The sequence below is a fragment of the Lycium barbarum genome, chromosome 2, assembly GCF_019175385.1.
Source record: "Lycium barbarum isolate Lr01 chromosome 2, ASM1917538v2, whole genome shotgun sequence".
Classification (NCBI taxonomy): Eukaryota; Viridiplantae; Streptophyta; class Magnoliopsida; order Solanales; family Solanaceae; genus Lycium; species Lycium barbarum.
This window is the reverse complement of record NC_083338.1, coordinates 494,743-520,251: the sequence shown is the minus strand read 5'-3', so window position 1 is coordinate 520,251 and position 25,509 is coordinate 494,743. Positions and strand designations below refer to the sequence as shown.

The window sequence follows — 25,509 nt, the reverse complement described above, 5'->3', positions numbered from 1 at the left end:
CACTATGAGATGGATGAATAAAGTATTCATGGAGATCAAGAACCTTTGAAAAGATCCTGCAGCAAGCATTGATTTTTGATACTAGGAATGTTGATAATGATGATCCAGTTGTTGAAGTCGTTAATATACATGCATATGAGACCCAAAGTGCTGATAATTTCACATGTTGCAGGACATTATCAACCGACGCAAACTCCTCAAAGAAGCATGGTTCATCATCAGTGCCTTCCAAGAATCTTCAGGCAAATATTTTCCCACATTTCTTCAATTGTCAGTCTAGCAAATGTTGTTTCACCATCAACTCTTCTTTTTCTCAACCAGAGTATGCTATCCATTGCAGGTTTACCATTAGCATATATGAGAAGAATCTCAGATATAAAAAGTGAGAAAGAGTTGATCCATTCTCTCAGAGAATGCATAACAAGACTCTCCAGGCAAAACTTTCCCCCTATTTCTTGTGCCAATGTCAACTCTGAATTTTTACTATGTTTCACTACGGCTCCACTTTCACTGCTAGCTACTTGAAGCCTTGTATTCTTGAGAATTGAATGGGGGGCATTCTTGCTCCGGCTGTCCTTAAAACCTTATAAAGTTACATAAAAGGAAATACGGAATTGATTGTTAAATGGCATGCCAAACATGTTTATGAATCCAACTATGTGTATAACCAATGCAAACCACCTTCTCTATTACCTTTCATAGCACATATTGATGCTTTCCACTTCCTTTTTTCTTTTCCTAAAAAGTGGTTGAATTGTTCTATACTTTTTGTACATGATTCTTCTTAAATCGTCGATGGTGTGCCTGCAATGGATAAGAATAGCATACTTTAGATTAGAAACGGAGAAGCTGATAGTAAAATGTAGCAATAAAAATTGAAGAAGGGAGAAGTTTGGAGAGTCTTGTTATGCCTTCTGAAACAATGGATGAACTCTTTCGCCCTTATTATGTCTCTGATTCTTCTCATATCTTCCATGGTACACCTGCAACGGATACTAGTAGCATACTTTGGATCGGAAATAAAGGAGATGACAGTAAAACAACATCTGCTAGATTGACGGTGGAAGAAATATGGGAAAGCATGGAGATTCCAGGAAGGCACTGATGATGAACCAAGCTTCTTTGAGGAGTTTAGATCCTCCGAAAATGTCCGGCCACATGGAAAATAATCAACACTTTGGATCTTGCAAACGAGTATATTAACACCTTCAACAACTGGGAGCATCATTCTCAACATTCCTAGTATCAAAATCCAATGCTCGCTTGCAGGATCTTCTCAATGGTTCTCGATCTTCATAAATACTTTGTCCGTCCATCTCAGAGTGTCTACCAATAGACTAGTTAGCTTAAAATTTTCCCTTTCTCTTAAGAGGTCTTCTCTTGCTCTTTCTGGAGTCACACATTTCGGTTTCCGAGGACTAAAGGTCTTAACAAGATCATCTTCAATCACTACTTTAAGCTTATAAATCTTAGTTTTAGCTCTTGGCCTCAGCGACTTGTTAAATTTCAAGCTTTTGTATCCATGTTTTTCTTCATCATCAGCAAATACAGTAATATACTCGAAATCGGCATCGGCTTCTAAATCAACAATAGAAAGGATTATAGATATCACCCTGTAGAACAAGCTCAATCTTTAGAAAATTACCAAGCACAAAACTCAAATAGCTGACGTAGTTCATTAAGTAAAGATGAACGGGACATAGGTACTGACAAATCACAATAGCATGGATTCAACTTTTGTGTGATCTTTGCTAGCTTATGACTTCACATGCCCCCTTTCCAAAATAAAGGCCTCTTCGGAGGTACATGATAGAACATAAAATGTAAAACTGAGTGTTGTTATTTGAGTCGAAAGAAATTAAGTCTAGTATTGAAAACTTGTGGGATTTTACTGGGTTGTTGTTGTATTGAAAACTTAACCTATTTCTCTATTTCTTCTGTATTTTCCAGAGGAGTTGTAAAACAAGCACAACTATAACAATGTAAAGTTTCCACAACTCAATCAAATTTTACATGATCCCTGTATTCTTCCATAAAGCACATCAACTTATAAGCTTGTAAAAAGCATAGTTCTTCAAAATTATTAAAAATATGGAGGAGGCATTAAAATATTTAGACTTTCCTAGGGAGAAGAGTACCTAGAACTTCGATTTCTCATATACAAATGTGCATAATAAAGCATATTTCTCAATTTGGGCTTTGGAGTTTGAACCACCAGAAGACAGAAGTCCAATCATTTCCAAACCGGCCCAATCTATTTATCTTCATTGCAAATCATTCATTTACCGACACATGAGTAACATATCAAGGGACATTTGCCTAGCACAATGAGTAGTTCAATGGTGCTAATTCCTAAACTTATGTAAACTTAATTATTTGTTTGACTAGAGGTTCCTTTTTAATGTATGCTTGTTTTATTTGTGGTGCATCATTTCTTATCTTTAGATGTCTATTAGATGAAAGAAGTTTCCAGTTACGGTTAAATAAGCAGGTTACAATTACACATCAAATTACTAAAATTAATCAGATAGATACAAAAACAGCACATCTTCTCAAAGCGCCAACTCACCAGGAAATATGTTGGGCACTCTACTAAGTGGTGAAGTTTCCTCTTCGGAAATTAAGGGTGACAATGGCATTGCTGACTCGGTCAAAGCCTCGTCCAATCTTCTTTTCGCGGACTTGGTTCTATAACACCATATCTCAAAAGCTTCACTAAGGTCTGGATATTTAACCTGCTCAGCACTTATCCAATCTGATAGAATTTCAGCTTGATCATTTGATGGTAATGCTGAAACCAATGAAACTATTGCTCCCTCGACGCCTTGGCAAAGGTCTTCGCTCATCTTGTATGGAAATGCGGCCTCCGTTTTATCGGAAAGGGATTTCATTTTTCTTATGTAGGGTATCCATTTCTTGACCAATTCTACTCGACTTTCTGCTGGAAGAACTACGGTTCCATAACCTACCGCTTCCAATACTTTTGATGTCACTTCTATTAACTTTATCTTCAAACCCCACATGATAGAATCAAGTCTTTTATCTTCGATGACCTTCAGTAAATTGCTCGATATATTAACCCAGTTGGAGACAAAATCCTTCACGAGATCCATCTTCAAAAGAGTGTTATGGATCCATTCAAGGTCAGATAGACTCCGCATTATTTTCTTTTCCATCTCTTCATTTGCAAAATCGGGCTCCAATATCAAGGAGAATAATTCATTTTCGAAAGAACTAAAGATTTTAGACACCAAAATTCTAGTCTCCACTTTTATTTCATCATCAGCCATGACCAGGGGAATATTTTCATCATCCTCGAGCATGAACTCGACTTGTTCCTGGGCTGAGGTTCTTAGATCATCCTCGAATTGAGGGAAAGAATCAGCGGTGGAAGTGGCAAAGCGGATGGCAGACAAGAAAACTTCTTTTGTACAACTTAATTCTGTTTCTTGTACATTGAAGAATATGGACATGGTTTAGGAAGTCCTATTATCTCTCCCTCTTTATTATCCGAGGAAAAGTCAAACGACGGAATGCAACTATGAAGAATCCCCCTAATTTGAAGAAGCACGGACTTCAAGAATATGAAATTTACATCCAAGAGAGTCCACCTGAAGCAGAAAAGGGTTAATCTTGAGGAATAAAAGAAGGATTTGAAAGAAACAAGAATCATAAGGAGTTTCAAATAGGGAAACAACATGCAGATTGCAAAGACAGTAATAGCTAGCAAAGAAGCAAATGAATGCATATCTGAGTAAACATCCTTCTCATTCTTCCACAATGAGTTAAACTTTGTACCATGTTACTTGCAGGGGCGGAGCTAGAGAGAAAGCTAGGGGTTCAACAAAATCCAATAGCTTTGGTCAAAAACTTGTATTTGTGTTAAGAAATTCACTTAATATGTATCAACAATTTATCCAGAACCCAATAAGTTGCCTTTTTTTTTAGAATTCAAAACCCATAAACTCAAAATTCTGCCTCCGCCACTGGTTAATTCTGGTGCATACAAGGAGTAATCTCTAACAAGCTAAAACATAACCAGTTTACTACATTGCACTCTTCAAGTGTAATCAGGAATAAACTGGAGAAAAGGACCAAATCATCTGCTTAACATATACTAGACACTGGTGACATAAATCACCTATGCAACCAAAATAAAAACTATCACCTCTAAGGGTGTGTTTGGTATGGACGAAAACATTTTATGGAAAACGTTTTTCTGTAGGAAAATAATTCCCAAAAATGGAAGTAGGGAAAACAAGTTCCATAAGTGACATTCTAAGGCCCGTTTGTCCATGAGAATTATTCACTTTATTCCGGAATATTTTTTCACTTTATGGTGTTTGGCCATAAAAATTCTACATACAACTTGAAGTTGTATTTGGAATTTGAAAAACAACCAAAACTTGTTTTTCACGTTTTTTCCCACTTTTTTCACTTCTAATACATTCAAACAACCAAATATTCTTTGCAAAAACTATAACCAACAACTGCATCTTAAACTCCAACTCCAACTCCAAAATACCAAATAAAGTGAAAAATATTTGGTTTTCATGGCCAAACGCCTAATAAGTTTATTACCCTTTGACCACCCCCCCCAACCTCTGAACCCCCACCCCATTAGTGTTTTTCTCTTCTAGATTACATATAAATGCTCTTAGGATAATATCCTTTTGTTTACTTACCAAACACAGCAAAACTTGGAAAACATTTTCTAAAAAAATATTTTCCATGGAAAGCACTTCCCTTAGTACCAAACACACCCTAAAGCTAAAAAAGACTCTCTATTTTTGTATCTGAACCAGCTTACCCGTACCTCGACTAATTCTACATAGGGTACCTATTACCTCCCATCAGCAGCACAAGTACAATGTAACTCCATAAAGCAAAAAAAGATGCTCTTTAGCAGCTATACAGTAATCAAATTTAGTTGTTAACTTGTTACAATCAAGAAGAACATGCAGTTGAGTATTTTTTTTTTGATAAAAATTTATTAGTAAAAAAGGGTTTTAGAGTACCAAGATTTAATTTTTATAGCATACCGGAAAAATAAAAAAGTAAAAAACTCAACTTTATCATATTTAAGTTAAATTTTTATATCATACCCAAACAAAATAATATTAAAAAACTCAACTTTAATTGTTAAAAAATTAGGCTTTTTTTATGCAGTTGAGTATTTTCTTTGATTAAAAATTTCTTAGTAAAAAGGGTTTTAGGGTACCAAGATATCAAGATTTAATTTTTATATCATACCCAAACAATAAAATGTTAAAAAACAAAAAACAAAAATCAACTTTATCATATTTAAGATAAATTTTTATATCATACCCAAACAATAAAATTTTAAAGAACTCAACTTTATCATATTTAAGAGTAATTTTTATATCATAACCAAAAAATCTCAACTTTATCATATTTAAGATAAAAAAAATCAAGAACTGAAAAAAAAAATTAAAGCTTTTTTTTATGCAGTTGACTATTTCCTTTGATTAAAAATTATAAATAAAAAGGGTTTTAGAGAGAGAGAAAGAGAAGTACCTAAAACATTTGATTTTCTATGGATAAAGAGAGGTGGAAATGAAGGATTTTTTTTTTTTTTTTTTGCAGTTAAAGTAGAGCTTAGTTGAAGAAGAAAACTATGGTTGTCGTTTGACATTGGGTTTTGTTTTTCGGGTCTAAATTTGAGTCTGTTGATACATGATTTGGGCTTAAAAATTGGGCCTCAATATTTCTATTAGAGAAACTTATCTAAATGTACACTTCGGTGTTTGGTTTACTAAGGAGTCGTTTGGACATGGTTTGAAATCATAATTTGAAATCATGTTTGTTCAAATAATTTGAATTTCTTAAGTTATATTTTTTGTTATAGACATAAAAACTCCACAAGTTGTGACAACTATCAAAATATTCTCAATTCTTATACAATCTTACCGAATGAGCAAGTCATAGTTTATAACAAAATTAATATGCTACTGGAAGGCCTTTCTAAAAAATACAACATCAATTGATTAAAATTTTTAGTTCAATAAAAAAGAAAATTTAACATGAATAGTAATGTAAATATTCTTTACTATAATCCTCTCACATGGTAGACATAAATAATGGTTGGTGGGAGTAATTGTTAAAAATATCTACCAACTTATGGGTCTCTTTTATAAAATATAAACTTATGGGTCAAGTTTTATATTTAAAAATTGTGAAACCATGGTTTGAAATCCCAAATCATGCCTTTTGGATGATTTGGGATTTCAAACCATGATTTGAAACCATGAGATGAAATGCATGTCTAAACGCTGATTTTATCTCATGGTTTCAAATCGCTTGTCCAAACACCTACTAAACATGATTGAAGTATACACTGCCTATAGGGGTGTACAAAGCAAATCTATAAACCGCACCAAACCGATAAACCGACTCAAACCGAGAAAAAAACCCGACTAGTAGTTTGGTTTAACTTGGTTTGGTGTTGAATAAAAAAACCCGACCATAATTGGTTTGGTTTGGTTTTAGCTAAAAAAAGTCATACCGAACCAAACTAACCCGACATTACATGTATTCAATTTTTGAATATTTTATACATAAAAATATTTATTTGTAATGTAATTTATAAATATTTCTTAAACTTTTTCATAGTTTTTTTTCCTTTGTCGTATTATTTCAAGCTTGAACTTAGAAGTTATATATCTCATAGATGTTAGTAACTCAAATAAAGTCCAAATCAAAACCAACTCAACACTGATGCTAACAAAAGAAATTCAATGCTAACACTAAGAATGACAATAATGTTGGGTATCTATTCTTTAGTTTGCATAATTGGTTTGAGAGAGTGAAAATACATAACTTAATTTTTTTTCTGTCATATAATTAATACTTATTAGTCGTACTTATTTTAGCACGACTTAGTATTTTTAGATTATGGTCATTTTTTTATGGCTTATTAATTAGCACTATTTATTTTAACCAATTTTATTAATCTTTTTTGTTGAATATTTTAATACAATGTCATCACTCAGCCCACATTTGTGTATTTCTTAAGAAGAACCTTAATTATATAGTTGTATCTTATTAGGACTAAAGAAATATTTGAAGTAAAAGTTATGTATTTTGTATGAAGACTTTTTACGGAAAAAAATCCGAAAAACCCGAGAAAACCGAATAACCCGAGAAAATCCGAGGTTAAAAAACCCGAATTTTATTGGTTTGGTTTGATTTATAAATACAAAAATTCAACGTAATTAATTTGGTTTGATATTTAAAAAATCCGAACCAACCCGATCCATATACACCCTAACTGCCTATATACTTTGATTGTATATGTAGTGTCTAGTCAGCTAACCCGCACATCATAAGATGTGCTTTTACAAAGATCAGAACCTTAAACGACAAAAATGTATATACACAGACATATTAGATCTCCTTTCTTCGCTAAAATGCATTTTTGCTCCAATTCTGCAAACATTCTTACCTAAAAAATTTCCTCTCTCATTTGCTAGATTCTTTATCTTGTGCTTATTTTTAGATATGTATATTATATGTATAGGTATGTATAATATATGTAGATTTAGTATACTTTATACACTATCTATATACTGTGTACATATTTTTTAAATTAGATTGTCGAATGGCATTTGGTTGTAATTTTTCCTTTTGATCGGGAAACTTACCTAAATGTACGCTTCAGCCATCTAGTTTACCAAATATGGCGGAAGTATACACTGCCTATTACTCTTTGATTGTATAGGTAGTGTGTTGTTATGTATATTACATGTATACGTATGTATAATATATGTATATTTAGTGTACTTTATATACTACCTATACACTGTGTACATATTTTGTAAACTAGATGGGCGAATGCTACTTGGCTGTGATTTTCCTTTCTTCCATCTATTTGAGGGGACAACTGATTTTGTGATCTCATTGAAGCTACTACCTAAGTTCATTAATTTTTGTATGTTTAAGTCATTTCTAGAATAATTTAAAGCGTACGCGGCTGAAGTTGTAACTATATGCGTTCGAAGTTATAAATTTTATCTGAAGTTTGCCATATTACTTGTAATTTGTGCAAGTACACTTTCGAGATATGCGCAAGAAGTTTGCTTGCAAAGGCCAAACTTCCTATATATGTGTCTTGAGTAATTTGGCTTGTCTAAGCCACACTTCAGAGTTCAGACGTGCTTAGAGTTTAGCTCGACACTCTACCAACTTAGAATACGTATATAGGAAACTCTGAGTAGTTTATACAGCTAATTTTCATCTCTTCAATATTTTCAATTTTTTCTAACAGCACTTACCTAATATAAAAAGGGACTTCAAACATGTGTCAAAAACTTCAGACCACGCTATGCAATTTTTACCTAAAGTTTGTCAATATTGACTATCAGTTAAATAATTATTTTAAGAAATTAGATATACATCATATCTCAGAGTTTATTCTTTATGGTAACAAACCATGTCAATAGGTCAATAGCCTGCTTGTCAATTAGTTGGAATGTTTGTTTAGTTCAATTTATTTGTAGCCAAGATCTCCACATTTATATACAACAACTACCGGTCAATCTTACACAAGCAAACAATAATTTGGAAAGGGACAAAAAAAACACTTCGATTATATTATTTTGTTGGAAATAAGAATCCATCTATAAGGAGTGCTCTAAAAGATTCATTAGGGTAAATACATAAAAGTTTAGTAATTATTATTTATCCTAATATTCCTTATAAAAGTACACCTATAGTGTAGGATTAATACATACCGAAGACAATGTTTTACCACATGCTCCAACATATATAATGTAACTCCAGCTACAAGTCCTCCACTTCCGTATATGAACAACCTATAAGTTCTCATTTTATGATTTATACGCAATCTAATTAGTTTAGACACATATTTTCCTTCAATTATAAATTTTTTAAAAGCACACATTCTCTTTTCTAGGGGAAAAATAACTATTTTTGCAATGCTCCATTAATATTCTTGGTCATGAATAGCCAAAATATCTTTTCTTTTCAACTAATATTCAACTTGGAATCCTCATGTCATTGACGCATTTTTTTTTTTTTTGGGTGTCATTTTATTGCTATCTTACTACCATGCAACTATGGGGTATAAATAGGAGTTTAGATGTTGGAAGCTCTTCTATTCTATCTCTCTTCTAATATAGTTTCAAATTGAAACCTAATATTCTTTATTTTTCTCCTACAATTTGATTTTGTCCACAAACAATTTTTCAATTTTATTTCACAAGTTGTACTCTCTGGAAAATGGAGATGGAAAAAGTTGAAAAGGAATTAATATTTTCTAGCTCCAACATGGCAATGGCTGCGAATTTTCCGGGTGAGTCAAATATTTTAATCTCTAGAATTTATTTTTCTTCTTTATTTCCTTATTTTCACAAATTTTTATGTATTCTTCTCAGTTCTCATTGTGACTAAGGATATATTAATGCAAAGTCATCTCGATAAACCCTCACTACAAGAAAATAAAATAAGAATTAGCTACAAAATTCATCGCTAATCTATTGTTTAATAAACCGTAGCAACAATTTTTTTAATAATCTATCATTAATTAAATAAGATTAACGATTTATGTTTACCGATAGAAATTGTATGTTGCTAATTCCTGTTTAATTCTAGAGCTAGTAAATGGTATTATTCAAAAACAAACTTCGCATGTCTTTGTTTTCATATATTTTTGGTACTTTGGAATACATATTCTGATGTACATATAGTTCTTAATTCTGTTCTTGTTGAATACATATTCTATATTTCTTTTTGCAAGGTACCTTTTTTTAATGCACTGGCTAGTAATGTTTTAAAATTATTTTTTTAACTTTTAAAATTTTCGGGTTGATAGATTAAATAAATTAGCCAAATGCATTATTAGCTTAGCTACCTAAATTCGACTTGTAGTTTTGACTAGTTATATGATCATATCATGCACTAGAAGTGCAGTTCTACACAATTATATTTTCAGACCGTGAGGAGTTCTATGAATGTTAAAACTATTTAAGTAAAAACATTTTCCGCTATGATATATTACTATACGCGTTAGTTCCAAATAAGTTAGGGTCGTCGATAAATTCTTTCAGGCCAATATTATATCATTTCCCGTTGTGGATGAAACAAAGAAAAAGATAACATGTAGAAGAGGAGTCATTAGTTTGATGAGAAGTATTCACTACTAAAAAACGAGAATTTCCTATGGAATTGGCTTGTCGGAAAATTTTTGCCGGATTTCCCATCCGAAATTTCATATTTTCGATGAGAACGTCCCTCGAAAATTCAAGTTTTTACTTTTTAGTAATTGAAAAAGGAACTAGAAATATTTCCAACTTGGTCGTTGATTTATTTTTTTAGTTCAGTTATTTTTTTTGAATGGTTAGGATAGACCACCTTTGTAATTTCCAGTCTCATTCTATGGGACCTTATAATTATAAAATGTTCGAGAAGTAAAATGAACTCTTATCTGATAACAAAAGTTATAGGAGTATAAAAGTATAAAATTATGTAACATTCTCTTGTTCTTCTCTCTCTCACACTCTATATTTTTTTATTTTTTATTTTACTTTTAAATGATAATAGTTTGATTGCAACTCCATTAAAAGAGAAGCAAATGAAAAATTTTCATACATACACATACCCTCATGTAGTCAGATAAACTTACCAACATTCTTTAATAAATCTACAAAAGTGAGGATAAAAATCATGTGAAGACAGCTATGTTCTGGTTGCAAGTTCTGTCGAGCTTGGTAACTTTAGACCAGACCCTGTATTCAGAATCCCGAATCTCTTACACAATATAGTTGCCCTACTAACAAAAAAAAGTTAGCCGGAAAATGTATAATATATGTATATATGTATTGTGTAGCCGACTGTTAATATTTTGGCCGACCGGCCGACTATGTAACTTTTCTGTTCTAAAATCCGAAACTCATAAACTCAAAATCTTAGTTCCACCTGTGAATTAAGAATCATTTTTACTCTAAAATTGTACAAGAAAAGTAAAAATCATGAATGCATATGTAGAGCTACCTACCAATCATATATATTAAATAAAACAGACTGGTAGTTGTCTTTGAGTTGAAGTTGTGAATACTTTGGTCGAAATATATATGGTATATCATGTTGTCAAGTATAAATGAGGATGTAGACAGTAGCTTGACAATTGAAGACATGAACAAGTTATTACTTTCACATAAATATATATTAAGAGAATCAAGATGTTTTTAATTCTGAGTACTTTTGTTTTAGTATTCTTTCATTTACTTTTCACTATGTTTTCTTTTATTGTTTAGCCATCTTGTATCAATTGGTATGGCTCGACTAATCCGTATCTTGTATCTTATTTGCGTCGAATAAGATCCATTAATGAAAAAAGCTTTACTTACCACTTTTTTTCCAGTTAATTTCCAGCCCAAACCTCTAGTACTTTCATTATTCATTTTAATATACACGAGCACTTTCATTGACACCTGGTAACTATATATATATATATATATATATAGCTATTTCGTTTTGGTAAACTAGATGTCCATAGATGAATGCTTTATGAGTTGCAAAAGATTAAACACTTGGCTTATACTCGATCGTAGGTTAATAACATGTTGCATTTCTTTCTTTAATTTTGTTTGTTTCTTGTGCTTCTTTTTCTCTTGTTTTTTTAGCTATCATGTGTTAATCAACAGCTACTTTAGCGTAGTGAAGCATTGATATCAGCAGTTAAATTAGGAATTACTTTTTGTCTGACATTTATTATCAGATGTATATATAGTCCTATAACTTAATGTAACGCTCGAACTATTGGTTCATCGCGACCCTGTATTCTGGAATTGGCTTGTCGGAAAATTTTCGCCGGATTTCCCATCCGAAATTTCATATTTTCGATGAGAACGTCCCTCGAAAATTCAAGTTTTTACTTTTTAGTAATTGAAAAAGGAACTAGAAATATTTCCAACTTGGTCGTTGATTTATTTTTTTAGTTCAGTTATTTTTTTTTTTGAATGGTTAGGATAGACCACCTTTGTAATTTCCAGTCTCATTCTATGGGACCTTATAATTATAAAATGTGAACTCTTATCTGATAACAGAAGTTATAGGAGTATAAAATTATGTAACATTCTCTTGTTCTTCTCTCTCTCACACTTTTTTTTAAAAAAAAAACTTTTAAATGCTAATAGTTTGATTGCAACTCCATTAAAAGAGAAGCAAATGAAAAGTTTTCATACATACACATACCCTCATGTAGTCATATAAACTTACCAACATTCTTTAATAAATCTACAAAAGTGAGGATAAAAATCATGTGAAGAGAGTTATGTTCTGGTTGCAAGTTCTGCCGAGCTTGGTAACTTTAGACCAGACCTTGTATTTAGAATCCTGAATCTCTTACATAATATAGTCGCCCTACTAACAAAAAAACGTTAGCCGGAAAATGTATAATATATGTATATATGTATTGTGTAGCCGACTGTTAATATTTTGGCCGACCGGCCGACTATGTAACTTTCCCGTTCTAAAATTCGAAACTCATAAACTCAAAATCTTAGTTCCACCTGTGAATTAAGAATCATTTTTACTCTAAAATTGTACAAGAAAAGTAAAATCATGAATGCATATGTAGAGCTACCGACCAATCAAATATATTAAATAAAACAGACTGGTAGTTGTCTTTGAGTTGAAGTTGTGAATATTTGGTCGAAATATATATGGTATATCATGTTGTCAAATATAAATGAGGATGTAGACGGTAGCTTGACAATTGAAGACATGAACAAGTTATTACTTTCACATAAATATATATTAAGAGAATCAAGATGTTTTTAATTCTGAGTACTTTTGTTTTGGTATTCTTTCATTTATTTTTCACTATGTTTTCTTTTATTGTTTAGCCATCTTGTATCAATTGATATGGCTCGACTAATCGGTATTTGCGTCGAATAAGATCCATTAATGAGAAAAGTGTTACTTACCACTTTTTTTTTCCAGTTAATTTCCAGCATTCGAAGTCCAAACCTCTAGTACTTTCACTATTCATTTGAATATACACGAGTACTTTCCTTGACACCGGGTAACTATATATATATATATATATATATATATATATATATATATATAGCTATTTCTTTTTGGTAAACTAGATGTCCATATATGAATGCTTTATGAGTTGCAAAAAATTAAACACTTGGCTTATACTCGATCGTAGGTTAATAACATGTTGCATTGCTTTCTTTAATTTTGTTTGTTTCTTGTGCTTCTTTTTCTCTTGTTTTTTTAGCTATCATGTGTTAATCAACCGCTACTTTAGCGTAGTGAAGCATTGATATCAGCAGATAAATTAGGAAGGAATTACTTTTTGTCTGACATTTATTATCAGATGTATATATAGTCCTATAGGCTATAACTTAATGTAACGCATGAACTATTGGTTCATCGCGACCCCGTATTCTGTAAATTTAAAGACCTTAGATAGCAAGAAAATAAACTCAAATATATAACTTATAGCATTCCTAAATGTGAAACCCTCACAAACATGCATACTCTATTACAATATCAGTAAGATTTACATATATAAAAATTTAAGGCATTAATAATCTAGCTAGAAAATCACCAGGGGAAAGAATTGTTTAGTTACAAATATCAATATAAGAATCCATGTTTTTCTTATATAAACATATGAAGGTAATTAACAAGGCATTTAATAATCAAACATTCATCATTATTTATCCATTATATTCTCTTGGAGTTATTTGAGCAGATGAAGGTGTAGATGAAGCTATGATCAAAGGATCAAAATCTTGCAATGTACCATTGATTTGTTGATTTTGGCATCTGAACATGTCTTCATTGATCAAAGAATTCAAGAAGGAGGAGAATACATCGTCCGTGCAACAATTCATTTCATCGTCTCCCTTATCACGGACCTCAATATTCATATCATCATCGCGATATTTGGCGAGCATTGCTTGACTGCTCTGATACTGATAATCATCCAAACACGTAATTTCTCTTGGGCGATTATTATTCATGCTCCTTAAGGGTTGATCTTCCATTTGGAAAGGAATGTAATTAATGGGGTTTGGAATAATTATGTCGGGATCATTATGTGCTAATTTTGAAGATGAAGAAGGAGAAGTAGAATTAGCTTTATTGTTGGTAATAATATGATTATCATCACCAGAGGCAATAGGGTTTAGTATTATTGGTTTGTGGGTTCTTGGATCTATTCCTTGGCTGATTAATTTCTTGCTAAGGCGAGTATTCCAATAATTTTTTATCTCATTATCTGTTCTCCCTGGAATTCTCCCTGCTATCAATGACCACCTACAAAATTTCCACAATAAAAAAATTATAAGAAAGAAAAACATTTAATTAATTAGAGAAATATTAGAGACACCTAAATAAAATACAGCAGAAGGGGAAAAAAACATATATATCGGAGTTGAATACCTGAATTCAGTCCTAGTTTGATTTATTCCAAAGAAAATAAATAAACAATTGTTTCATTAAAGGATAAATACTTCTTTTGTTCTTTTGATCAAAATCCACCGAGAAATACTTTAGTTTTTTTATTAATCAAAACCAAATCAAACAACAAATTAAACTCAAAATACTGCAAACCATAGCAAAACTAAGATAAGAACACAATTAATGAGGTAAAAACATATAACTAAGCTGATATATACCACTAAAGGTTCGTCTGGATCAAAACGAGGATATCCTAAGATTATAATCCTTGAATTATAATCAAGCGGGGTATAACCTGCATCTTCTATATGGGATAAGTAATATATCAAGATTTTGGTATAAAAATAATACTCTTGATTTCAGCTAATACACAGATCTCCAACCACACACTTGGATAAATTTAATTCCAAAATTTACCGGAATAACCCCTCTTGAACAAAATGGCCCCAAATATGTAGTGGTCGTACTCCTCCATCTTTAATTAAAGTTCTCGAGTTTCGAGCCTGGAAAATGAAATTTCCTTTCATAGGGAACATTTTAAGCACGAGTCCGAATTAATCAGGCCCCAAAGCGGGTACGGATCACGGGACAAAGAACCAAAAAAGGAAAAGTATAGATCAGAGTTGAGGATACAAAACCCTAAATAACTAATAGATCTAACAAAAATCCTAGATAGAAGCCAAAAGAAAAATGACAGAAAGATATACAACTTAAAAAAAGTGAATAAGATATGCAGCAAAGCTGGAGAAAATAAACCCTATATAATCAGCAGATCAAGAAAATTACTCCAAGAAAAGGGTTTTCTTTTGCACTTGCACTTGCATTTCTTTTCTTTTTATTGCACATAAAAATCAATAACCCCATAAATAATATCAAAACAACACTCGATATATATAATCAAGAAGCTTTTTTTTTTTTTTTTGAATTACCTGTTGCCAAGAAGTCGATGAAGACGAAGTATGAGATCTTCTTCATCTGACGAAATATGTCCCCGTTTAACGGAAGGGCGGAGGTAGTTCATCCATCTAAGGCGGCAGCTCTTCCCACAACGGAGGAGCCCCGCCTTCCTTGGCAACGTACGCCACCGCCCTTCACCTTCTTTACTGACGTAATTAGTCAGTATTTCGTCTTCTTCGGGTGTCCATGGCCCTCTTTTTAACCCTATTTTGTTACAACATGGTGTTACTACTTTTTTTCTTGATGATGATGGGGTTCTCATTTTCTTTTTTCTCTATTTTTTGTGATTTTTTGGGAGCGATGGAGATGGGATTGTGGAGTTTTGGTTTGCATGTTAAGTTGGGTGAGTGTGATAATGTCTTAGTACTAAATTTAGGAGGGGGGAAAGGAGTGTGTTCTCTCCGTAGTTTACGCTTGCATTTAGAACACGTTTTTTGCCAGATTGATTTTGCCATTTTTGGTTTTAATTTGGTGACCTGCTTGCATGAGTATTTGATAACTCTGTCCATAAGGACTTGAGAGAGATTAGAAGAAGTCACCTAGCTAGCGTGTTGCGGAAGCAATTTCAACCGGAGACCTCAACATGTCCACTTCATTGATGACCATGATTTATCTTTTTTAATTTGGTGTAAATATCTGGTGCACGTAAACTTTTACTGGTAGAGGAAGTTTATGTATATACGTCAACTTTACTTGAGAGCGTAAAAATTCTTTGTATTGTCAAGTGTACAAAACATAAAGTCTGTATTTGTATTGTCGAAAAACAGGCCACCTACAATTTGGTGGAAGCTGCACTTGGTTTTCTTCATATAATGTTGTGGCCAAATATAGAAGACTTCAATATATAGATGCATCATTTACCTCTTTTGGACAAATGGTAACGACATGCATATGAATGGGGCTCACGAATTGATTATAACTAGATATCAAAATATACAAGGAAAAAGTAATTTAAATATTTTTGAATTTGATCGAAGACCATTTAACAACATATCCAGTATATTTTCGCAAGTGCGGTATGGGAAGGATAGTGTACACAGACCTTACCCGTACCTCAGAGAGATAGAGAGGTTGTTTCCGTCACAGAGTACATTTATTCATTTGAATTTTGAATCTTTTTTTATATATATTGATTATTCAACATAAAAATGATACATCTAATTAAAATCTTGTGTAACACATTTATGTAACTAATGGTTGTGGTCCGACAGTAAGTATATCCCTCCATCCTTAGTTAACAAGAGGTCTCGACTTCGACGGATTCGAGCCTTATAGAATGAAGTCATTCGAGCCTTATATTTTTTGTTTTTACTGAAGACTCAAGATACTAATACAGAATTTTGTATATTTATTCTTCCTAAAATAGCAAAACGTATAAAAGTGAATTTTGACACTTAAATAGAGCAAGTTTTGGGGGATCTAAATTTATTGGGCGTGAAAAATAGATAAGCTTTTACTCTATTTGTTACATAATTAATTTCAATCAAAATATTCCACAGTAGGAATTACTCACTTTCAAAGCAGCAAAGAACAGTGACATTTACCCACCCAAAATTACTTTGATCAATGGCATTACCAACTCAATATTAAATCCTAATAAATACTCCCTATTTAAAGAGAAAATCAAAGTAAAATTGCATATTTTTAAGGGTTGTGTTAATTTTTTTTTCTTGTTTTTACGTGTTGTGTACACAAGACCATAATTTTCATATTTATGTATAAAAAGGGACTTTCACCACTTTTTTCCTCCAGAAAATCAGTCAAGTTCCCGTTCTGGAACCTTGAGTGCCATATCATAAAATCGCATATGAATTTTCAGATTTGGGAGTGTTACCGCCGAATGACTCGCGAGCGTTCATTTTTGTTAGGGCACTAAAAATAGCGCCTTCGCCTTGTTCATAGTGAAAAGAGAAGAGTTTCTTTGGATATTTTATTCAGTGGAGGATTTCTTAATCGCTGTATTTTTCAACCATAGGCTAAGATGTGACAAGGATCCGATCCTAGCATATATTACGCTCGAAGTCTGTTGAGCCTACCAATCTCTATAATTCATTCTGCTTTTCGGATAATTCTAAATTGTTTTTGGTATAATAACACTAGTGAACTCCCCGCACTTCCCGCAATTTAAAAGACCTAATTGTATTTACAGAATGATCTTCTTCTAATAGTAAATAGTTTAAAATAATCAGAAATTGGGTTGTCTATAACTACTTCGTAAGCATATCCAAATTAGGAAAAAGCATTCCAAGCAAGCCACAAAAAGTCATAAATTTAGTTCATCAGACTAATTAATTAGGTTGAACTGCTTCATGTAGTAGAAATAATGAAAGAAAAAAGTTGGAAAGAGAGACATTTCAGGAAAAATATTTTTTAGATTTAAATTGAGGAAATTTTTAGAAATGTCAGAAAGCCATTGCTGGAAGCCTTTGTCAGTTTTTACATTGGTGGAACCTTTTGTATTTTATATTGCAGGGGTTCTTTCCCCCGTAAATAAGGAATACAAAGGGATACAACGGTAACAAATACTGTTGGGACAGTTTCTTGCTTTAATGAACATGAAAAGACATGTCTTTTCGGCATCTTAAATTAAAACGATTATAGAGGAAAAAATAAGCAGAAAAGGCTAAAACAAGATCAGAAAAAAGATAAATGTGTTTTCTGAATTTAGAGAGCGCCATGTCACCGGGCTCGATACAAGAAATAATGAACCTTTATGTTAAGCAGTAACAACACACCCAAGGTAATCCATCAATTAATCCTTCATCTTATATTTTTTTCAAATACTTTTAAGGACTTTTGTTGTGACTTCTCATTGAAAACCATCTCTCATAGTACTAACGTGTGTACCTTTGACTAATTTTGTTGGCTTCTTTATCTCTTCTTTTTCCTTATAACGATTACATCTACCATAACGAGTGTCCCATTTTGTTAAACTTAACAAAGCCAACAAATTAAATTTATGGAAAAGGATCAAAATTACCCCTGAACTTTGAAAAATAGTTCATTCATACCCTTCGTTATACTTTAGGGCCAATTATACCCTTAGTGGTCGTTTGGTTTAAGGTATAACATGGATTATACCGGTACTAATTTTTATACCACGTTTGATATAAGGTATAGATTTATTCCGGGATTATTTTATACCTTGTACCAAACGTGGTATAAAAATTAGTGCTGGAATAACTCAACTTATACCTTCTTAACCCACTTATACTGGTATTATTTTATACCATCTTTCAGATGGTATAAAATAATACCAACAGATGGTATAAATTAGTCCCGGGATTGTAATCCCGGGACTATTTTGACCTCAAACCAAACGACCACTTACAGTTATACTATGGGGTCAATTATACCCTTATGACTAACGGCTGCCACGTGGCATCATCCCAACCCTTCAAAATTATTTTACCCTCAAATAATTTTTTACCCACTAAAATAACTCAACAATTTTTTTTCTAGCAAAAATAATACGAAATTATTTTTATTTTTTTTCCTGGAAAAAGTATCCGTATTAATTTTGCTCGAAAAAAAAATCAGGTCGGGTTGAGTTATTTTAGTGGGTAAAAAATTATTTGAGGGTAAAATAATTTTGAAGGGTTGGGATGATGCCACGTGGCAGCCGTTAGTCATAAGGGTATAATTGACCCCATAGTATAACTGTAAGGGTATAATTGACCCTAAAGTATAACGAAGGGTATGAATGAACTATTTTTCAAAGTTCAAGGGTAATTTTGACCCTTTTCCGTTAAATTTATAACCACACGTACAAGTATCAGTAGAGTTCTCACACTCAGTGAAAGCGAAAAATCAATTTTTTTGTTCTTCCGCATTTGTCCTAATCATCCTCTTAGCTATAATGTCACAATGTTGATGAATTTCCTCCAAGCAAGTTCAATAAAAACCATTTAACAATCACATCGTTAAGATCCCCTTCAGTACAATTTGCTCCAGTTTTGTTTAATAGGGTATTAAATTTTTGCCACGTGTCCCACCTACATATCAATGGACAAGATTTATTGAGAAAAAGTACTGTTTTAGTTGGTGTAAACTGTGGAGGTGGTAAATTAAAGACTGGAATGAACTACCTTTCGCTAGTATAATAGGAGGGTAAATTATAAATTGAAGTATTTAGGGGTGATTTTTCATTCTACTACTTAATTGATAATTCAGTATTGCTGAAAACCTCATCACATGTATAGTACTAGTTCTTTAAATTACTACTGCTATTTAGTACGTAGGAGAATTTAGAAGTCCCCGTTTTAGCCTAGCCAAGATCTATAATTTTAAGTTCTTCAAATTATGTATCTTAATGAGTTTAATCAACTTTGATATATAGTTCTTATTATTATGATCAATTTAAGACGTAGTTTTAATTATATTTAGGAAACATCTTTTTGTATGAGCAGAAACGTGTAGTTTTATTAATTTATTTATTTGCAAAAGTAACAAAGCAATATGTTTGAACAAGTATTTTTTATTCAATAAATCTTGTCCATTAATATGTAGGTGGGACACGTGGCAAAAAGCTACTCCCTCCATTCCATATTAAGTGACCTTTAGGCGTTTTATTTTGAGGCTGTTTGGATGGACTTATGTCTATAAGCTGCAAACAGCTTATAAGCTAAAAAAAAAAAGTTGGGGTAGTCTAATTTATTTTTTTTGGCTTATAAGCTGTTTTCAGCTTATAAGCTGCTTTAGATAAGTTAAGTCAAATGGGCCCAATTATTTTTTTGAGATTATTTTAAGCACAAAATGACTTTAAACTGGCCAGTTAAACACTAAAAAAAAACTGAAAACAGCTTATAAGCAACTTATAAGCCAATCCAAACGGGCTCTTTGTTTCAAAATAAGTGACGTTTTAGGATTTCAAGAATATTTGGACAGATTCTTCCAAAATTGTCCTTAATGTTTAAATAATTAAGATTCATTAGTTACATTTTCTTTTTATAGATATTTAAGTATATAAGCACAATATTTTATATCAAATGAAATGTGTATGTATTCACATTAAGATCAAGTTGTTCTCCACCAACATACTCACTCTCATATTCAAAAGGAATATTCAGATCAATTTGAAGTGAAGATCTTTGGTTATTTTCTGTTGTAACCATATTTACTCAGCAATTAGTTTTAGTTTCACGTGAAGAAGTTTAAACCTTCTGTTATAGGACAATTTTGGTGGGAAATGTTAAAAAAGTTGGCTCCAATTTTAAATTTTCATTTATAATCTAGATTTACAATTGAAATTTTTACATGTTGTGATTTTTGTTCTAAAGTTTCATCTATTAACTGTACGTACTCCAAAAGATTCATTGAAGTCATATGCTTTGTTAGTTGAAGGTTTAATGACACCCCCTCGTTAATTGTTCATTCAACTAAAGTTTTAATTACCTACTATTCAATATCCAATGTTAACTTAAAATATAATTAGGGATAAGTTGATAAAAATATTCCTAATTTTCTAGAAGTAAGTAATTTTTAAAGGGTGTGCATGAACTAAAAGAGTAATTTATTATGGAATGAAGGGAGTAATACCCAATTGAACAAAACTAGAGCAAACTGTACTGGAGGGGATCTTAACCGCATGCCACTTGATTTAATTCCTATTTTCTTGGACAGATGATTGAAACAAATAATCGTAGTACTTCAATTGAAAACAATAAAATATAAACCCCAATAGACAACCTAAACCTATATGGTCTCAAGAAAAAGAAAAAAAAAAAAAACCTAGAAGAAGTAGGAAGCAATTATTCTTTCTTAAAATATAACGTTTAGTCAATTATTTTGAAAACCGAGTGAAGTGCGTTAGAGGTTCTTAAAATTTTGATATATTAGTATTTAGTAGGCAACTTCTCCCTTAAACTAAAATGTTGTAGTAATTTTAGAAACTGATTTCTTAAGAATAGAACTTACAAATTTAAAACGCTTAGAAAGTTAACAGTATCTGAACTAAGTCATAATATTCAGCGCTTTAAAATCAATCACGATTTTAATTACCTTATGTAAATCATATCCTTATTTAAATAATGTAAAAAACTGTAATTCCTTCCATATTATCTTTGAACTTTATATATGAACTATAATAAATATTATATTTGAACTACTTTCCAACTCACAATATTTTCTATTCATCAGATTATTTATAATATTTAAAAACTACTCTCAATAATTAGAATAAATAACTTAGAAAATATTTAAGGAAATATAATTCAGTCATATTTGTCTAAACTTCCGTCATTATTCTGCCTGAAGTTCAGTCATATTTGCTTGAAGTTAAGGAAGAAATGTCTGAACTTCAGTCATATATACCTTCAATGATTATCAAGCCTAATTTCAGACACTACATATATAGCGTTGTTCTGAAGTGGTATATATGCAAAAATTCTAATAACGTTGGTACAAGTTAAATAGCGTTGTCCAAATAAGGTACTCAGTAAAGTTTTTTTATCTAAATTCCAAAAAAAAAAAAACATACTAAGTTCTTGATAAAATATCTATTCATATTAAGTGAATTTTTAAGTGGGGATTTTCATAATTAATAGCACTATTTATGCCCCTAATAGCAAATTATGGCGATATTATTGAGTTTTCAAAATACACAACAGTTTTTTTCAAAACATATCATACATACACTAGCAGGCATACATACATACAATCACGCGTGCATGCATACATACAATAGTCGTCGTATACACACAGTCATACATATATATTGACCGTCATAGATACATTGCCGTCATACATACATACATATAGTAAAGATTTGCTATAAAAATAAAAATCTAGTTGTTTTTTCGTAATAATTTAATAGTATTGCTAAAACGGGAACTAGTGAGCCTAAATCATTAAATCACGTAATTTTCCATTTATACAAATTGAAAATAAGTACATAATTTGGGTCAAACCCGAACTCATAAACAGACTTGTAACTCTGCGTTAGGTTTCTATTGTGCTTTAAATGCATATTTTATTGGTCAATTTGTAGGATTGTCCTTCACTGGGGTGGTCTTTAATTTTTGCCCCTCAAATCAGTGGTCTTTAATTTTTGTCCTTCACTAAAAGTCATTGGTTTCGAGTTTGAATCCCTGCTTAGTCAAAAATAAAAAAAAATTACAAGACATAAGTTGAGATTCGCAGGGAAAAAGTTGGGTTTCAAAATCTGCCTTAAGGCAAAAAAAAAATATATATATTTTGCTGGAATTTCACAAACCTCAAGGCTTACCTTGGGCAAAAGTTAGGCCTTAAGACAAATATTTACCTTTAAGGCTTAATTTTGGGTAAAAGTTTGCCTTAAGGCATAAGTTGGTTATGACTTGCGATTTTTTTTTTACTTAGCCTAGATTCGAACCCAGGACCTCTAGGTATTAGCGAGGGGCAAAACTTAAAAGACCACCAATTTGAGGGACAAAAATTAAAGACAACCCCAAAAGAAGGCAATCCGCCCCAAAAAAAAAATATATATATTTCCTTAACACAGTACTTATATGAAAACATAAACTGATTAAAAAAAGGCCTTCAAGTTCCATTAGGTTTCTTCTTCTAAAGTCCTCCAAATTCCAAAAGCCGTAGGATATCTCTAGGGTTTATTATTAATATTAATTATCTCTATTAAATTTTTTGCTAATATTATCTCTTCCTAATAATTTCTACGTTTCACTATCAAAATTTTTGCTAATGGATTCCGACCATGAAATTTACGATATGTATTCAGACGAAGATGAGGTAGTTTTCAGTGATGGCGACAACATTGATGAATCCATGCACTCTGACAATCAGAAAAATTACAAAATCTTGAAGGATACTGATATTCGTCAACTCGTGAAAGAAGATGTCGTGAAAACTTCAAGCATTCTCTCTGTCCCACAAGACGTTTCGTTAGCACTTCTACGACGTTATAATTGGAATGTCACTCGAGCTAATGAAGAGTGGTTTGCTAATGAACACGAAGTTCGTAAGTCTATAGGTATGTTATCTGAAAACAACTACATCTCAGTCTCAGAAAATAAAAACCCTTTGAAAAGAAGTAGTAATCATGTGAATTGTGGGATTTGTTTTGAGGAATATTCTTTTGATAAGGTTGCTTTTGCTACTTGTAATAAACATCCTTTTTGTAAGCTATGTTGGGAAGGTTACATTAGTGCGTCGATTGATGATGGTTCTAATAAGTGTCTCGGTTTACGTTGTCCCGAACCACGTTGTGACGCTATGGTAGGTGAAAGTATGATCGTTACATTAGCTTCTGAGAAAGATAGATTGATGTATTATGATTGTTTATTTCGATCTTATGTCGAAGAAAATAGGAAGATCAAGTGGTGTCCTGCTCCGGGATGTGAATGTGCTGTTGAATTTGAGATAGGGAGCGAGAGTTATGATGTGATTTGTGATTGTTCTAATGGTTTTTGTTGGAATTGCGTGGAGGAAATTCATCGCCCGATTGATTGTGACACTATAGCTAAGTGGATTTCTAGGAATCACGAAGAAGCCGCGAATACGAATTGGATTTTGGCTTTTACTAAAAAGTGTCCCAAGTGTGACAACTCAATTGAGAAAAATATGGGGTGTATGCATATGACTTGTAGGTGTGGTTACCAATTTTGTTGGCTTTGTTTTGAAAAATGGGGTACTTGTTATAGTAAATGTAATAGGTATGAGGAAAAAAAAGAGATAAAAGAAGCCAAACAATGTGTTCAAAGGTACATGCATTTCTATGAGAGATGGTTATCTAATGAGAAGTCAAAACAAAAGGCCATAGTGGATTTGAAAAAAATGAGAGATGAAGGATTGAAGAATTTTAGTGAATTGCACTCTTTAGCTGAGACTGAATTTGAATTTATTATACAAGCTTGGAAACAAATTGTTAAATGTAGGAGGGTGTTGAAATGGACTTACGCTTATGGATTTTATTTACCAAAAGAGGAGGTGGCAAAAACACGATTTTTCGAGTACTTACAAGGGGAAGCTGAGGCAGGTCTGGAGCGACTTCATCATTGTGTGGAGAAAGAATTGATGGACCATCTTGGATCGACCAAGGAATTGGATTATACAGAGCAAGGGTCTTACAAGAAGTTCGAAAATTTTCGTTCGAAAGTCATTGGCCTGATTAAAATTACTGGAAATTACTTTGACAAGTTGGTTATGGCACTAGAAAATGGACTCAAAGATGTGAATACTTCAAGAGAATTCACTAGAAAAAGGGAAGCACCAATGAGTAGCAACAAAGAAGGTATTATGTGGAAGTGTGATAGGTGCACATTCTTGAATGAAGATTTTGACACAATTTGTCAAATGTGCCTTGGTCAATGAAGCAAATTTAGTTCACTGAATTTAGAAGGGGTATTTTTTTTTTTTTTTTGCTTAGCAAATTGGGTCAAATTAAAGACTAGATTATTTAGTATGATAAACTTATAAAGCTTGGTTTTTTCTCAATTTCTTGTGTGAAGAATTTGTTTTTATATAATTTCATTTGTTTTCAGTTATCAGTATGTCAACTTTTGTTTTGTTTAATTTCTATCTCAGGCATGCTTTTTGATCAAGCTTGTATTTCTCATAAAAAAGCTCATTGATTCTTTTTAGGATTGTGTTGAAAACTCCTATATTTAATTTAAGTCAAGAAAATCAGGGTAGAAAAACAAGTGCATTATTCATATAGTTTCATTATTTCGAATTGTATGATACTTTATAGATTGTTCTTTTTATTTTTATTTTTAACAAGACTTGAAATGATATTCATAGACAAAAGACATTAACCTGATTGATTGACTTCTTGCTGATGGCATATACATTTTCTGAAAAAATTTACATTGTTTCTCAGTTTTGGTTAAGTCATCTGTTTTGTTAAAATGATACTCCATTACCCTAACCAGTAGTAAAGAGGATTCATTGATGTTTTCCAAAGGCCAGAAACTTTTACATATGTAAATATAGTGAGTGTCCGTACGGGGTTTTAAGTAGGTAAACTTACATGTGGTCCGGCTTCCCCGGACCCCGTGCATAGCGGGAGCTTAGTGCACCGGGCTGCCTTTTTTTTTATGTATTTTAACGGGTGTATTTGTTTGTTTTTAAATACAGAGTGATTTTTTTTTGCTT

At 32.1% G+C, this 25,509-nt stretch overlaps 4 protein-coding genes across 5 annotated transcripts; 1 reads left to right on the top strand and 3 right to left on the bottom strand.

Moving 5' to 3' along the window:
* Positions 1-54: 54 nt before the first annotated feature.
* Positions 55-1,237, bottom strand: LOC132625073 (uncharacterized). The gene is made up of 3 exons (XM_060339852.1): positions 912-1,237; positions 694-804; positions 55-583 (listed from the first exon to the last, which is right to left on the bottom strand). Exons 1-3 carry the CDS (start codon positions 1,235-1,237, stop codon positions 577-579), a joined length of 444 nt encoding a protein of 147 aa, XP_060195835.1. The 3' UTR covers positions 55-576.
* A 239-nt stretch (positions 1,238-1,476) lies between these two features.
* LOC132625042 (BTB/POZ domain-containing protein At3g05675) lies at positions 1,477-5,690 on the bottom strand. Of its 2 annotated transcripts, none has more exons than XM_060339815.1 (3): positions 5,539-5,690; positions 2,570-3,611; positions 1,477-1,613 (listed from the first exon to the last, which is right to left on the bottom strand). In XM_060339815.1, exons 2-3 carry the CDS (start codon positions 3,471-3,473, stop codon positions 1,609-1,611), a joined length of 909 nt encoding a protein of 302 aa, XP_060195798.1. In that variant the 5' UTR covers positions 3,474-3,611; positions 5,539-5,690; the 3' UTR covers positions 1,477-1,608. The 2 variants fall into 2 exon arrangements, with proteins under 2 accessions (XP_060195798.1, XP_060195803.1); XM_060339820.1 differs by lacking the exon at positions 5,539-5,690 and adding an exon at positions 4,817-5,177.
* A 6,468-nt stretch (positions 5,691-12,158) lies between these two features.
* On the bottom strand, positions 12,159-15,793 carry LOC132625055 (transcription repressor MYB5-like). The gene is made up of 2 exons (XM_060339832.1): positions 15,393-15,793; positions 12,159-14,319 (listed from the first exon to the last, which is right to left on the bottom strand). Exons 1-2 carry the CDS (start codon positions 15,680-15,682, stop codon positions 13,719-13,721), a joined length of 891 nt encoding a protein of 296 aa, XP_060195815.1. The 5' UTR covers positions 15,683-15,793; the 3' UTR covers positions 12,159-13,718.
* Positions 15,794-22,965: 7,172 nt separating this feature from the next.
* On the top strand, positions 22,966-25,193 carry LOC132629189 (probable E3 ubiquitin-protein ligase ARI8). The gene has a single exon (XM_060344911.1). The coding sequence runs from the start codon at positions 23,098-23,100 to the stop codon at positions 24,724-24,726; it is 1,629 nt and encodes a 542-aa protein (XP_060200894.1). The 5' UTR covers positions 22,966-23,097; the 3' UTR covers positions 24,727-25,193.
* Positions 25,194-25,509: the final 316 nt, after the last annotated feature.

What these genes read in the sequence shown, in the direction of transcription:
- LOC132625073 (XM_060339852.1), bottom strand. Translation starts at nt 1,237, where the DNA reads ATGTTGAGAATGATGCTCCCAGTTGTTGAAGGTGTTAATATACTCGTT. An exon ending in TTCATCCATTGTTTCAGAAG is followed by an intron (nt 805 to 911) that starts GCATAACAAGAC and finishes TATCCATTGCAG; the next exon opens with GCACACCATCGACGATTTAA.
- LOC132625042 (XM_060339815.1), bottom strand. Translation starts at nt 3,473, where the DNA reads ATGTCCATATTCTTCAATGTACAAGAAACAGAATTAAGTTGTACAAAA.
- LOC132625055 (XM_060339832.1), bottom strand. Translation starts at nt 15,682, where the DNA reads ATGAGAACCCCATCATCATCAAGAAAAAAAGTAGTAACACCATGTTGT. An exon ending in CATCGACTTCTTGGCAACAG is followed by an intron (nt 14,320 to 15,392) that starts GTAATTCAAAAA and finishes GAAATTTTGTAG; the next exon opens with GTGGTCATTGATAGCAGGGA.
- LOC132629189 (XM_060344911.1), top strand. Translation starts at nt 23,098, where the DNA reads ATGGATTCCGACCATGAAATTTACGATATGTATTCAGACGAAGATGAG.